The sequence below is a fragment of the Balaenoptera musculus genome, chromosome 4 (genome assembly GCF_009873245.2).
Source record: "Balaenoptera musculus isolate JJ_BM4_2016_0621 chromosome 4, mBalMus1.pri.v3, whole genome shotgun sequence".
Lineage (NCBI taxonomy): Eukaryota > Metazoa > Chordata > Mammalia > Artiodactyla > Balaenopteridae > Balaenoptera > Balaenoptera musculus.
The window spans coordinates 75,757,945-75,772,648 of NC_045788.1; the positions used below are offsets into that span (position 1 = coordinate 75,757,945).

The 14,704-nt window shown below is 47.3% G+C and overlaps 1 protein-coding gene across 5 annotated transcripts in view; it reads left to right on the plus strand.

Annotated features, from left to right (window-relative positions):
- Window positions 1-14,704, plus strand: part of MYLK (myosin light chain kinase) — a 219,531-nt gene that overhangs the window by 155,122 nt on the left and 49,705 nt on the right. For all 5 annotated transcript variants that reach the window (XM_036851338.1, XM_036851336.1, XM_036851337.1 and 2 more), the window contains 2 exons: window positions 12,474-12,524; window positions 13,288-13,415. In XM_036851338.1, coding sequence (XP_036707233.1) covers window positions 12,474-12,524; window positions 13,288-13,415 — 179 coding nt within the window. The remainder of the gene's footprint in view (window positions 1-12,473; window positions 12,525-13,287; window positions 13,416-14,704) is intronic.

Genomic DNA, 14,704 nt, shown 5'->3' on the forward strand with positions numbered 1-14,704 from the left:
ATAGCCAAGCAGGGAAGGGGCTTCTCCTATGACTCTGCCTGACTCTCTCCCTCTTTTTGGATCTTGGCTTCCCCCAGAACCCCTTATAAGCTTTTAGGCACTGTGCCTAGGGTCCACGGTGCTTTTACAGGCCCACAAAAATATTTCAATATCTTATAAAATTAGGGAAAAATTTAACTTTTAGGTCAAAGAAAATGTTTTAATTCATAACATTATTATATTCATCTTTATACCAATTCAGTTGTAAAATATAATTTATGTATGTATGTATGTATGTATGTAAGTATATACATTTTTTTTTTCTTTAGTGAAGAGAAGGAGCCTTCAAAGGCAAAAGTGCTTAGACTCCACAAAGGGCATAATGCAGCCCTGGCTTCCGCTACTGATTAATTATTGGTCTAATTTTGTTAGAAGTATGCTTCGAAAACTCCCACTTTAACAAAAGATATGGGGTTGCTTGGGCATCCCCAACACACTCTGTGTTTTAAAAGAGCAAAAGACAAGACAAACTCTTAATTACCCGTACTAATAAAGGGAAGTGAGCTAGATTCATTCAAAGGCTGCCTCTCTTTTTCCATTACAAGGCAGTGTTCTGTAACTTAGTTTTATTCTCATCTCTTCAAAGCAACCTATTTACCTTCCCAATGAGGAGCTTGGGTTCCTCATGCACATACCAGGGCAGCCAAATTGGAATGATAATTTCTCATGGATATTTAACCACTGGGAGCCTCCGATTATCAAAAGTGGACATTTAATAATAAGTTGTTGACAATGCATAAACAATTCTAAGAAAAACCTAGTGAGAATGGGTTAATGATTTTATCTTCCGAAAGGATTTCTTGGGCCTGTGTTCTATTTAGTTATGGGAGAAAGTCCTCGGGAGAGACATGGGATCTCATAAGAGCGCCAAGTGATGGTAAACTGGGTCTGATGCGATTGTTCTCCTCTCCTGGGGGCAGAAGCAGGAGTGCCTGGCGTTCGAGCTGGGAGGTCAGCAGCCTCCTGTCCTCAGCTCTGGCACATCTATTCCGGTGAGATCCCGAGGGAAGTGAGGTGGGGTCAGAGGAGAGCCGTGAAAGAGAAAAACAAACTGGAGACAGTGAGCTGACCCGGGACCTGGGCTCTTTGCCCTGGAGAAGAGAAGGCTGTGGAAAACCCCAGCCAAGCTGTCATCATGCACTTCCAGGGCAGGGGCTCTCCACCCTGGCTGCATGTTAGATTCACCTGGGGAGCATTTAAAACCACTGCTCCCTGCTGCACCCCAGCCTAATGAGATCAGAATCTCTGGCAGTGGGACCCCGGCTTCAATGTATGTTTACGCTCCTGGGCCATTCCAAGGTGCTGTCAGCCAGGCTGGAAACCAGCTGTCCAGAGGGAAGCCCGGTGCCCTTGCACCGCTGGTCTTGAGAAGCAGAACCGGGTCCCCTCTACTAACTCCATTAAATGTGGAACCACCATGGGCCCCCGGCCCAGGTCCTCAGGGCACTTCCATCACCTGCCTTTAGGGAGAGAGCAAGATGCTCTGGTGGAGTCTGGAAGCCATGGTTCTTTCCCCTCCGAAGGGTGCAGAGAAAGGGGCTCAGTGGGCGGTGCTGCTCAGAGGGAGGGGCAGCTGAAAGTGCTTCATCTCCGTGGCAAACAAACACATTCGTGACTGCATCAACTCCAGCTGACACTGCTTGTCTGCTGAAGGGGAATTTCACTCTGTGTAGAAAGCCTTCACGTTGGAGTTCCAGACAGATGTCTTACTCCCAAATGAATGGAAGTGTGTGTCTCTATGTATAGTAATGGCCATGTTGAACCCCTCTGCCGGTCCACGCCTCCTGCCCCCCATCATCCCAGCCTGTCATTCCCTGGGGCACTGAGAGCATTAGCAGCGTTTTTTCCTTAGAAACCTGCAGAGTTTCCTGGGTGCCTGTGTACCACCGTGGGGCTTCCTTCCCAGGAGGCTCCTGAGAAAGCAGCTGCCCAGAGATAGGGAATGAAGGGGGTGTCTTTTAGGTCTGTACCCCCAGTTCTTTTCTCACTTTGGGGGATAATTTATATGATTTATCAATTACATAAGTTAAATATGCATGCCTTCTTGTTTAAACATTTTAACTAGTACAGAAGTTTACCAAGTACAATGTGAAAGCCCTCTTTCATCCTACCCCTAATTTCACTCACCTCCTCAAATATATTCACAATTGCTTTTTTCTGAATATTCACATATACACATGCAAATATTTCAGTTGGATTTTTTTCTCACAGAAATGGAATTATGCCGTCTGTACACCTCTGCAACTTGCCTTTTTCTCTTAGCATTGCCGTCCCCAGTCCCAGACATCTCTGTTTCCATGAGAAAGCCCAGATTCTCACGTTGCTGAGTGGTCTGGCTGTGTATATGTGTTCATTTTCATCAAGGGCTGGGAAGTACCTAATCTAACCAGGGAATCCATCTTTCCTCCAGTGACCGAGGGAAGGCTGAGTGGTTTCCTTGTCAAATAGATGGTGGCCAGATCCCTGTCTGCATGCCCTCCCCTCCCCAGCTCGGATGTTCGGTCCTGTGAGGGAGCTGTCAGGTGTGAAAGTGGACGGTGCTTGTCCACACTGGCCTGAGAGCCCCTGGGGGCACCGCTGCTGCCTAGCTCTGGGGAGCGTGAGGGAAAAGCCAAGCTGATTTGCCCAAACCCAAGGGGTCGGATGAGAGAAAACTGACGAGAGTACAAGTTAACCTGCCAGACACCAACTCACAAGTACAGAAGTGAGGAGGGGGTCGTCTGGGAAGATTTTGGGATGAGGGAAACGCTAGGCCAGGTTATGAAAGAGGAGAGGAATGTGGTTTGGATGAGGAGGAACTGTAACACTCCTCTTGTAAGGGGAGACTGGAGGGAGGAATGCGCAGGTACTATCGTGAGGGCCCCCGATTCAGTCATCTGCCCATCGCACGAAACAAGAGTTTTTTGAGCACCCATGCAACAGGCATCATCTGAGCCACTCAATCTATGTCGCTTCAGGCAAGTCTTATTCAACTGAGCTACAAATAGTTGTTCCCATTTTACAGATGAGCAAATCTGAGTCTTAGAGAACTAAACTGTCTTGCCCAGAGTCTCACAGCTCACAGCTAGTTACATGTGGGCACTGTGAGTGCAACCCTGATCTCCGTTCCTCCCATGCCACCCCGTGCCTTCCATAGTCTCAGGGCCATCCCTTGTGCTGCCCACACAGTGGACACCGTCCACCAGCGGGAACAGAGGTCTGACTGCCATCAGAGCTGGGGGGAGAAGAGGGTGACAGCCGGCATGCTTCCCTGCTTCCTGGATCTTGAGACCTGTCAGGGTCTTTGCTGCATGCATCTCAATGGGAATTTTTTTCTAACTTTATTTTGATATAATTTCAAATTTACAGAAAAGGTGCACGAATAGTACAAGAAACTCTTGTACACCCTTTACTTAGGTTCATCAATTATTTGCATTTTGTTCCATTGTTTTGTCATTCTCTGTGTATAAACTCATATATATATATATACACCATTCATCAAATATTCATATCTATATATCTATATACACTGTATATATACTATATATACACTATATCTGTTCATATATATTCACCATTCATCATATAGACATATATATACCGTTTACAAATAGAGACATCATGCCCTTGACCTCTAAATGTCTTCTGTGTGTCTCCTAAGAACATAGCCACAATGCAGTTATTAAAATCAGGACATTTAACATTGAACCGATACTCTTTAACCCACGGTCCCATATTCAGTTTTTGTCAATTGTCCCACTATCCTTTGTGGCTGCTTTCCCCCATCCTGATGGGGATTCAGTCTCAGCACTCCTGGAAAACTTTATGCACTCCTCCAGCCCAGAGTGGGTCGTCTCCCACCTTTGGAGAGAGAACAAGAGAGACGCGCGTGGGCCCGGGGGAGAAGTATCCTCCACTTGTGACGGGGATGGGGGGCGTGGGTAGACAGCAAGGTCTTTCCTTGTTGGACCTCCAGATGCCCATTTACTGTGCCCGGTGGGGCAGTGCTCAGGCACAGGGTATAGCCAAACAGCCCCTGCGCTGGAGAGCAGGAAATGAACCTCTTGGTTCTGCCTCTAATTGAACACGTGGCCTTAGTCAAAGCCCTTCCTCCCTCTGCACCTGTCAAATGGGGACTTTCTCCAACTGACCCCCCAGGCCTTTTCCAGCTCTGACATCAAGCCATTCAATAGAATGCTTTTCTTTGGAGTGATACAGCGCAGGTGGGGTTGGCCAACACCCTCTGTATCATCTGGTACATGAAGGGTGGAAGCTCCAGCAAGCATGAACACACAGCAGCAGAGATATCCTGATGGGAAGGAGGCCATATGCATAGAGTCCAGGCTCAGGGTGTCCAGCTGGAGGGGATCTGACTGGAATTTTGTGTGAGAGAGGCATTGATGGGGCTGAAGGATGGTTTGAGAAAATACAGAGAGGCACTGCCAGTGCGATAACAGGCTCAGGGGTTCCTCCTATCAGTCCGTAAAGCTGACAGTCTTTTAGAAAAGAGATAGAGGAACATCCACAAGGTGCTTTTACAACTAGGGGACAGGAACCAGTGCTTCTCCATCTCTGAAATTTCAGTGCCTGGTGTGAAGTAGGGATATAACAAGTATTTCACTTTTCAAATGTATTTATGAGTTCCCCTGCTTCTGGGATCTGGGGAGGATGCAGGTGGGACACCACTTTCTATTCCATGCCTGGCCTTGGCCTTGAGCTTCACCTCTGATATCGGTCACTTTGACCTCACTGAGTACTATCCCAGATTACGATGCTCTTAGATATCTTTGCCTTGGTCTCCTGTATGTGTCTCTCTCTGAAACCAAAAGTCAGTCACCTTGAAAGCATCTTTGGATATCAAAAGCAGTGTCCAGTTATCCAGAAGATTTTCTCCAGGATCAAATCTTTCTTTTGATCAGACTCTCTCCAGGATTCAGAGGGCTGGAAGGAAATGCTGGAGAGGTTAAGACTTGGCATCAAGACTTGCTTGACAGGGAAAGATGTGGGACCCTGGGAGAGAAGTGGGGGTATTTCCATGAATGTCTTTGAAAGCTGGCACCAACTCCTGGTTACTCCCAACCAAAATACTGGTCTCTGAAGAGTGATGGTGGTCATGCCACCCTCCACCACACCACGCATGTGGACCTGTGCTTCCACCCCTGGGCTGCCACCTCCAGATCCTTCCCAGCTCTTCCATTGTCTCCCACAAGCCAGTTCAGTGGCAGGATGGGTCCTCCCAGGCGAGGGCCTGGAGGATGCCCATCAAGCAACACCGACACTGCTGTCCTGGCCATGCTGGGCTGCCTCTTTCACAGCTGTCCTGATGTTCTGTGCCCTGGGGGCTCAGGGCTGGGTGTTTGCAGTAACAAGAGGAGCAGTGTTCCTCTGGAATCTTCTTACGTGACAGCCTTTGCTATGAGGGGATGTGTATAGGAAATTTGCCCAGAGATGTTCATTCTGGGAAAATGACTAATATTTTTCCACAGGTTTGTAAGGAGGGGTTGGAAAGGGCCTAATGTGTGTGGGGGGAGGGAGAGGGACATTGTTGGGGGGTTTTCAAGTCCCCTGGAGCCCTGAGCCTCCCCCAGTGCAGGACAGTGAGATTCAGCCTTCCATCCCCAGGTCCTCACCTCCACCCTCCTGTTCTGACACAGCCCTGCAGGGTGGGTGCTCTCCCTCCACACGTCACCCAACCCGAATCCCCTTCAGGAGCTTGTGGCAGAAAGTTAATGCTGATTTTGGGAATTGTGAAGGGTTTGATGTCTATTTTTAGCTAGCTACCTAAAAAAGGAAATGTCCCCAGAGAGGCAGAGATCCAGGGACCTCCCTGTACCCTGGGCTGTTCATGCCACCTCCCCAATTCCCTTTGGCTTTCCATTATCTCAGACCCTTTTGAAGCTGTAAGACCCGCCTTCAGGCTCTGTAAATATCTACCAATTGCTGGCTCTGATCTTTCCGGAGATCACTGGAGAGAGGGACTCATGTGTCTTCAGACTGAGCAGTCTGGAAACTTCTGTGGGGTGCCGACCTCTGCCCTCCCAGGGCAGAGGAAGGTTCATGAGGCCAGGACTAGGTGGGTGGGGGCAGGCTGGGGCAAAAGCAGAAGATGGATTACCCAGACAATTGGAGGCCAGCCTTCCCAGCCCAGCCCCATGTTTCCCAGGAACCTTCTAAATTCAGTGCTTTGATTTGTGATGTTTTTATTGGGCTGCTTCACTTCTTCCAGCCTCAGTCCCCTGTCTGGGGTGGAAGGCCCAGCACCTGGCAGCTTTGATCTAATTGGTAACAGAGCAAGGGACCTTCTCCTTTTTGTGGAAAGTTGCACAAGGATTCAAGCCAATGGGCTTTATCTCTGAGCATCAGAGCCCAGGGGTGGGTTGGAGTGTTCTCGGGAATTCCCATGTTAACAGAGATCCTCGGGGGTTCCATTCATTCCTTTAAGAGCGGTTTTCTAGCCTGTGCCAGGTACTGAGCTACGCATTGGGGATACAGAAAATGAACAGGATGGGCCCCGTTCCTGTCCCCAGGGAGCTTGCTGGGGTATATGCATGTTGGGGGCAGGTTTCTGCAATTGCAGTGCCTTGTGATGACTGCTGATTGAACTGCCTTGGAGGGGCATGGAACCCAGCCTGGCAGCAGTGATGCGTGAGCTGAGACCTGTCCCAGAATGTGCAAGAGTCAGCAAAGAGTTGACAACAAAACCCTGGCATTGCAGAAACTGAAAGGCCTTCAGTGTAGAGTACAGAGCAGTGCCCCCCAGAAGCTGGCACAGGAACCAGCAACATCCACACCCCAGGAAGGTCAGGAGTCTGTGTTTTCAGCAAGTCTCCCGGGTGATCGTCATGCATGCTAGATTTTGAGAACCACTGACACTGAGCATACAGGGCATGGGTGAGGGTGTTGCCCAAGAGTTAGAAAGAAGGCTGGGGATGAAAGTCGGGGACAAATCTTGAAGGCCCTTGTCTGGTGAGTTGGACTTGATCCTAAGAGGCAGTGGGCAGCCACTGGAGAGGTTTCAACAGTGGAGTGACATCAGACTTGCGTTTGAGAAAGACCATTTTGGCCACTGAGTGATGGACCTATTAGTGTGGGGACAGGGGACCAGAGGTCTAGGAGGTGGTACAGTTAGGACTAGAATGGTGACAGCGGGGATGTGGAAGTGGGACCAAGGAGGTTATCTTGCTGATGGAATTGAAAGATGTCAGTTCGTGACCGGATATGGGCAGGGAGGGGGCCTTGGGAGAAATGGGGATGAACAGCAGTATGGGAAGAAGAACTGGATTTGGTTTTGGATGTGTCGGGTTTGCGGTATGTGCCTAGGGAGATGGTGTCAGGTAGTGGGATGTATGGGTGGGCCCAGGAGAGAGGTCTGGGCTCCAGGAAAAATGAGGGCAGCAGAAAGAGGGATATAAAAAAGGAACTCAGAGAAGTTTGTGGAGTTAGAGTTTGGGGAGCAGTGCTGTACCAGGAGGGGTGTGCCACCTAGGGCTGACTGTCTGGGAGAGGACAGACCCAGTGGCAAGGAGAGCGAGGACACTCTGCCCTCCTTGCCTCACCCTGTGTCTGGGGTTTGCAAAGATGGTTGGATTTTATTTTCCTTCTGTGATACTCCTCTCTGACAATGGCTAGCACAGAAAGTTTGCTGTGCTGGAGAAGGGGGTGAGGGACAAAGGGCTGACAGCAATAATAAGATAAGAAGGGTGCATCCAGAGGAAAAGAAACTAGTTAGTGGCCCAAGAAGTACTGAGAGCTTGGGCATCTGGACCAGCAAGAATTTTCCCTCTACTGAGGACCTGAACTGGGGAAGGAGCTTCAGGTGCAGCATGAGCGACCTCGTGTAGGTATAAAGCTGACCTGACCAACAGTGTGGAGACTAAACAGGTGAAGGAAAGTACAGAGCAGTCCTCTGGGGATGTGTTTGGGAAGAAAGGTGAATGGGTGGTAGGGCTGGTGTTAGAGCTTGCACTTTATTGCTATACCTTCTTTACAATGTACCTTAATTCTTTACAACAAGTTTTATTTATTCTTCCCACATTCTTTGAATGAGGAAACTGAAGCTCCAAGAGGTTAAATAACAGGCTCTAAGTCACACAGCTTGGGAAGTAACAGGGCGGTATTCAAACCCAAGCCCAGTGCCAGAGCCTACGCCCACTGCATTTCTGTAAAAGGACAGAGAAAGGTTTCAAGGACCTGATTTGAGGATGGGGCAGAGTGTCAGCTGGAGTCAAGAGGAAACAGGAGGAAAGCAGCCACACTCTGGGCGGCAAGAGGGTTAAAGTCCTGCTTCTAACTTGGCCACATGTCGTTTTATAAGCCCAGCAAGTCATCTGACTTTTATTCAAATCCATCTCCTTTTTCATGAAATGGAAACAACGTGAAGTGCCTTGCTTGTGTTTGGTTGGGGTAAGAACCCAATGAGAAGAAGGATGATGACATCATGGGTTAGAAACTCAACTTGCCGAGTCTAGCTCTCTACGAGAAACCAGGTTTAGAATCCAGTGACTCTGCTTTCTAATCCATTAAATATGTTCTCCTAAGCCCAGAACGCAATTAATGGACTTCAGCAGACGGTCCTATAAAATATGTATAGAATAGGATACAGAACATTGTTAACGTTTCAAATAGTTGTTACTGATAGGAACCAAACCAGTTTCAAATGCTAACCAATTCAAACAGGAGACGCTCGAAATTTGTAGAACTACCATAAAACTTTGGCCTTCAATCTTATTTAACCGTAACATAGAAATATTGCTATTAGTTCAGGCTCTACTTCTGGCCAGGTAGGTTTACCCAGAACCCCCAAGAATAGTATAGGGGGGCACTTTGGAGTCATCTGCTTCCACTTTGTGCCCTTGCCTGCCTCCTGATTAACTCCTAGCCCACCACTCCAGGGGCTGGCACCCTTCTTGCCTGGCCCCAGAGCTCATCCACAGCTGCAGTGTGCTAGGGCTGCCATAACAAAGTACCGCAGACTGGGTGACCTAAACATCAGACACGTATCGTCTCACGGTTCTGGAGGCTGGAAGTCCGAGATCAGGTGTCGGCAGGTTTGGTTTCTCCTGAGGCCTCTCTCCTTGGCCTGCAGGTGGTGGGCTTCTTGCCTCACACGGCCCTTTTTCTGCGTGCGCATCCCTGGTGTCTCTCCGTGTGCCCAAATTTCCTGTTCTTATAAGGACACCAGTCGGTTTGGATTAGGGCCCACCCTAACAGCCTCCTTTTAATTTAATCACACCTTTAAAGTTCCTGTCTCCAAATGTAGTCATATTCTGAGGTATTGGGGTCTAGGGCTTCAACATATGAACTGTGGGGGACACCACTCAGCCCATAACAACAGCCCTCCACACAGTTGCTCTGAAGAGATGGCTTTCCCTCTCCCAGGAGGTCAGGTCCCGGCTCTGGTAGGAGCCCCTCTTTCCTTCCCTCGAGAGCTGCTCTCTTCCAGTTGTGCCGTCTCCCTTCCAGCTGCCCTGGGTGCAGAGGAGCAGGGGGCTTTGTGGCTCAGCCAATTCTGAGAGCTCCGTGTCCCATCCAGTACCCGCTCCCGAGGGATCTGGCTTTCCCAGGCTCTTCCCTGCCAGCATCTCTGGGCTCTCCCTCTCCACCTGGTCCTAACCTTCTGCTTTCACACCTGTTCTCTTCTCTCTCACCTTGGAAGAAACGTTAGCTTGACATTTCCTCTTCTTCACCCTGCTTCTCTTTATCCCTTTCACCTCTGGAATTCTTGATGGATTAGTTGACTCCCTAGCTGTCTCCTTGAGAATCTACTCTAGAGCAACTTCTGACCCCACCATCCCACAGAACCTGCCCTCTCAAATACCACCCATCACCTGATGCTGGTCGTATCTTCCCGGTGCCCATCCTCCTCCACCCTGGGTTTCAGGGACAGTCCTTCCACAGCCGCTCTCCTTCATCCCAGCTGCTCCCTGCGAACATCACCTCAGATCAGACCCTGGCCCCTTCTCATCTTTCACTGTACTCTTTTCCCCAAAGAACTGACCCATCCTCACAGTTTCCATTAATGATTGCATGTTGGATCCCGAAATCTTTCTCGTTCAGCTTCCACCAACTATCTCTAGAATTCTGATCCTGGGCTTCTAGCCAATACACAGATTAAACTCTTTCATCGACCACATTTTCTTGAGCCAAGCCAAACTCCTCGTCTTTCACTCCTAGTGTCCACGTTCCATCGATAAAATTTTTCCCATTTATTCAAGCAAGAAGTCCCTGAGAAATCTTTGTTCCTCCCTCTTGTTTAGCCCCTAAATTCTTTTAACTTTTCTTCCATCTCTTATTGGTATTTTCTTTTCTGCTGCCTTTGCCAAGGCTGGACCTTGATGTGTTTCTCCTAAGAGTATGGCAATAGCCTCCTAATTGGATATTCTTGTGCCCTGGAACTGGAAAGACCTCCAGGAGTCCTCTAGCCCAGTTGGACTGCTGTTTGTGTCAGGACTCCCAGTTACTCAGGACAGAGACCTAACTCTCAAACTTGACATTCTAGACCAGCACTGTCCAATAGAACTTTCTGTAATGATAGCAGTGCTCTCTGTCTGCACAATATGGAAGCCACTAAACATGCATGGCTATGAGCACTTGAAATGCGACTAGTGTGACCGAGGAACTGAATTTTTTATTTTCTTTAAATTGTCACACCATCTTCATGCCACTGCTCTCTGAAACCAGCCCTGTGCTTCAGCCACCCTCCACCAAACATCACCCTGACTCTCTACTGAGTCACTCTGTTCCTGATCAATGGGGCTCTTCTCTCCAGGTCAGATCATCTCGAGTCCTCAGGTCCACCCAGTGTCCCACCTCCCAGCCATCTCCTCAACAGACGCCGCTTTCTCTTTCTCCCTCATTTGAACAACTACATCATGTTGGCTGGATAAAACATTGTTTAACTTTCTGTTTAACTTTTATTTTGAAGTAATTTCAGAACTATGGAAAAGTTGCAAAAATAGTACAAATATTTCTTGTATACCCTTCATTCACATTCTTCAAATATTAATGTTTTATCATTTTTGCTTTATCATATGTTCTCTCTCCTTCTCTTCCTCTATTTGTCAACCTCTCTTTCCTTCTACCTCTTCACAAACACATATACACGTATACATACATACCTACATACACATTATTTTTTATGAACAGTTTGAAAGTAAGTTGCACATGTGGTATCCTCTATCCTCAATACTTCAGTATATATTTCCTAAAAACAAGGACAATCTATTATAAAACCACAGCTATTTGATATAGTGTGGTTAGGGAGGATCTCATTGGTTAAGCAACTCTTTCCCATTTTTCATATTATAATTTACATACAGTAAAATTCACCCATTCTATTGCACAGTTCTTGACAAATGCGTATAGTCCTGTAACTACCACCACGACCAAGATATGGTTTCTACACCTTAAAATATGTCCTATGCCCCTTAGTAGTCAACCCCTCCCCACCCACCTTTTCTCTGTCCCTACAGTTTTGCCTTTTCTAAAATGTCCTACAAATAGAATTATACAGGACACAGCCTTTGAATCTGGCTTCTTTTAGCAGAAGAGAAAGATGAATCATTGAGATTCATTCATGTTGTTTATATCAGAAGTTTGTTCCTTTTTATTGATGAGTGGTATTTCCTTGTATGAATGTACCACAGTTCATTCATTCTCCAGTTGAAGGACATTTGGATAACTTCTAGTTTTTGGCAATCACAAATAAACCCACTACAAACATTCATATACAGGTGTTTGTGTGCATGTAGGTTTTCATTTCATTTGGATAAGTATGTTAGATGACTTTTGAACAAAGGCCTGAAAGAAATATGAAAATAAGCTATGAAGATAGCTGAGGATATTTTTACATATTCACCATATTGCTATTTAGACAAATGAATAGGTTTGTGTGGCAAAACTGGTCTGTTTGGGTCATTTTTCTTATGTGCGTTATTTGGAGAATGGGGGGGTAAGAATGAAGGAGACCATTGGTTGGTTCATTCATTTGTTTGTTCACTCATTGATCCATTCAACAAACATTAAAAAAAATAAAAGCCACAGTCCACAGTCTGTGACCCAAAGGAAGCCTGAGACCCTTGGATCCACACCAAGGACTAAATTTAGTCAGTTTATCTGACATAATTTCCCTTATGAGTTTCCTGAAAGTTAGGGTAAGAGAAGAGTTAGTGAGTTTGGGGTTATTGTCATTGAAATGGACAATGGAAGCTTAAGCATTTTTCAGAGTTTTTATCTCCCTGGAGGCTCCAGGGACCCCTCCAGAGGCCCTGTTGAGAAGTGATACTCATTCGCTCATGAGGTTGTCCATGTGAGACTGCAAGGTCTCCAGAAAGACATATTCAAGGGAAGGCTCTATGTGGATGAGGGGCCAGTGGATAAGACTATGCCCTCCTAGGATTCAGGAGCCTTGTAAAAAAAAAATAACAGGAAATAACCTGTGAACTTCTTTGTTTCAGGTGATGCAACTGTGAAAAAGAAACCTGCCCCCAAGACACCTCCGAAGGCAGGTAATTGGTCACAGCAACATTTGTGGGCGAGGGAGTCATCTGCCATGAGGGGTTTACCCTTTGCTCTGCTAGACTGACCACTGGGGATGTGGTCCCACCCCGCTCCCCGATTCAAGCTGTGCATTATTCAGGCTGAATTTTCCCCAAGAGTCTCTGTTCACCTTGGTCCCCCACCCTCTTCCACTACTTGCGTTTTCTCCTGCTTCCCTGGTATGGACAGCATCACACGATACTTTCCCATCCCTTCTGTGAAATCCTGCTCACCTCTGTGTCCTCCAGTCTGCCCCTTACGGAGATAATCCACTTTGTGCTATTCTCATGCTCTGCTCTGTATGTCCCTGTTATAGGAAGCCCTGTCTGTTTTCCATGAAAAGACATTTGAGGATTTGAACCATACTGAGCCTGTCAGCCAGGGTGACCTGGAGGTTAGAAGGCAAGATGCTCTGTAATTAATAAAGGAGTAAGGTCACAGATTCAAAAAATTAGGGTAAGGCACAAATTCCAGAACAACCAACAAACGGAGAATCATGCCTTGTAAATTGTGTGGGTCACTTCTGAGGGAATCAGGATCAAGAGACCAACAAACCTAGCAGGTCTGTCAGCCCAGGTGTCTGAAGCAGTGGTCATTGCTCCGTCTTACCCTGAAGGTTCCGGAAGGTGAGAGAGGAGCAACAGACCAATGTGGCTGACAGCGTCGAATGAGATTAGACTGTCTGAGGCTCCCTCCTCCTCGGAGCTCACTCTCTCCCTTGTCCTCCCCCAGCCGTGCCCCCGCAGATCATCCAGTTTCCTGAGGACCAAAAGGTGCGCGCAGGAGAGGCTGTGGAGCTGTTTGGTAAAGTGACCGGCGCCCAGCCCATCACCTGCACCTGGATGAAGTTCCGAAAGCAGGTCAGTAACAGAGGGCAGTGGCCCGAGAACAACCCGCACAAGTTGCAGAGCAGTTCTGGGCCGAAAGGGATGAGAAATGCTGTGACGAAGGGCAGCGTCACTCTTCATCACAGGGGCCTGAGAAGTGGGAGAGCCCCTCACACCCCTGTCACCCACCCACCACATCTGAGCTCTTAATGACCTTTTCTTCTACATCTAGCAAGAATGCCTGTTTTATAGACAATTTGTGTGATAGAGAAGAGTATGAAGGGAAAAAACAGAAACCACCTATGGCCCTCACCTGATTTTGGTATCTCTGTCTAGAATTCTACTCGGAGTCAGGAAAATCGAACCAGGGACCTAAATGACCTCTCAGACTCTTGAGCTTTCTGTGATTCTGTGCCAGCTCACTGAACCCTATCTGTGGCAACCACTTAAACTTACCACGTGCTGGAGAGATAAAAGTGCACCTGAGTATTTGAGTAGATAAATTGTACGTTAAACAGAATTTTGGCTTACTGACCCAGAAATCTAACTTCCATTTATAACAACAGTCCTACGGGGAAATGTTTGAATTTCCAAACAACCAGTTCCTTTTAGAGAAACTTGGGGAGCCTGGCCATTTTTCTGATCGCACGTTGGTAGTGTGTGCCCATGTGCCTGATCAGCAGGGGCCCCAGATCTCAGGCTGGCCCTGGATCAGGAACTCTACAGAAGGTGTGATGACTTCTTCTGAGCCCTCTGTTGCTCTATTTCCAACCCATTCAAATTGTCCTGAGGCCCAGAGGTGGGAGGCTAGTACTGGGGAAGAAGGAAGGGTTGGACTCAAAAGATGAAGAAGAGAAGCTGGCCTTATCCCAAAGCATGTTTGCTTGGGTTTTGTCTGGGCTAGTGGTGTCTGAAGTAAGATGGAATCTCAACCCTCTTCAGAGACATTTAGCCAAGTCCCGGCTCCATCCAACAGAACATTCTGTAGTGATGTAATTGTACTATGTCTGTTATCCAGTAGAGTAGCCACTAACCATATGTGGCTATTGAACACGTGAAGTGTGACTAGTGCAACTGAGGAACTGAATTTTACACTTCAATTAATTAAAAATTGTTATAACAGCTTTGTTGAGATATAATTCACACACCATAAAATTCATCCTTTTAAAGTGTACATATATTCACAAGGTTGGGCAACCAGAACATTTTTATCACCTCGAAAAGAAACCCCAGACCCATTAGTAGTCATTTCTCCCCTTCCCCCAGACCCTGGCAATCTCTAACCTGCTTTCTGTCTCTTTGGATTTGCCTATTCTGGGCAC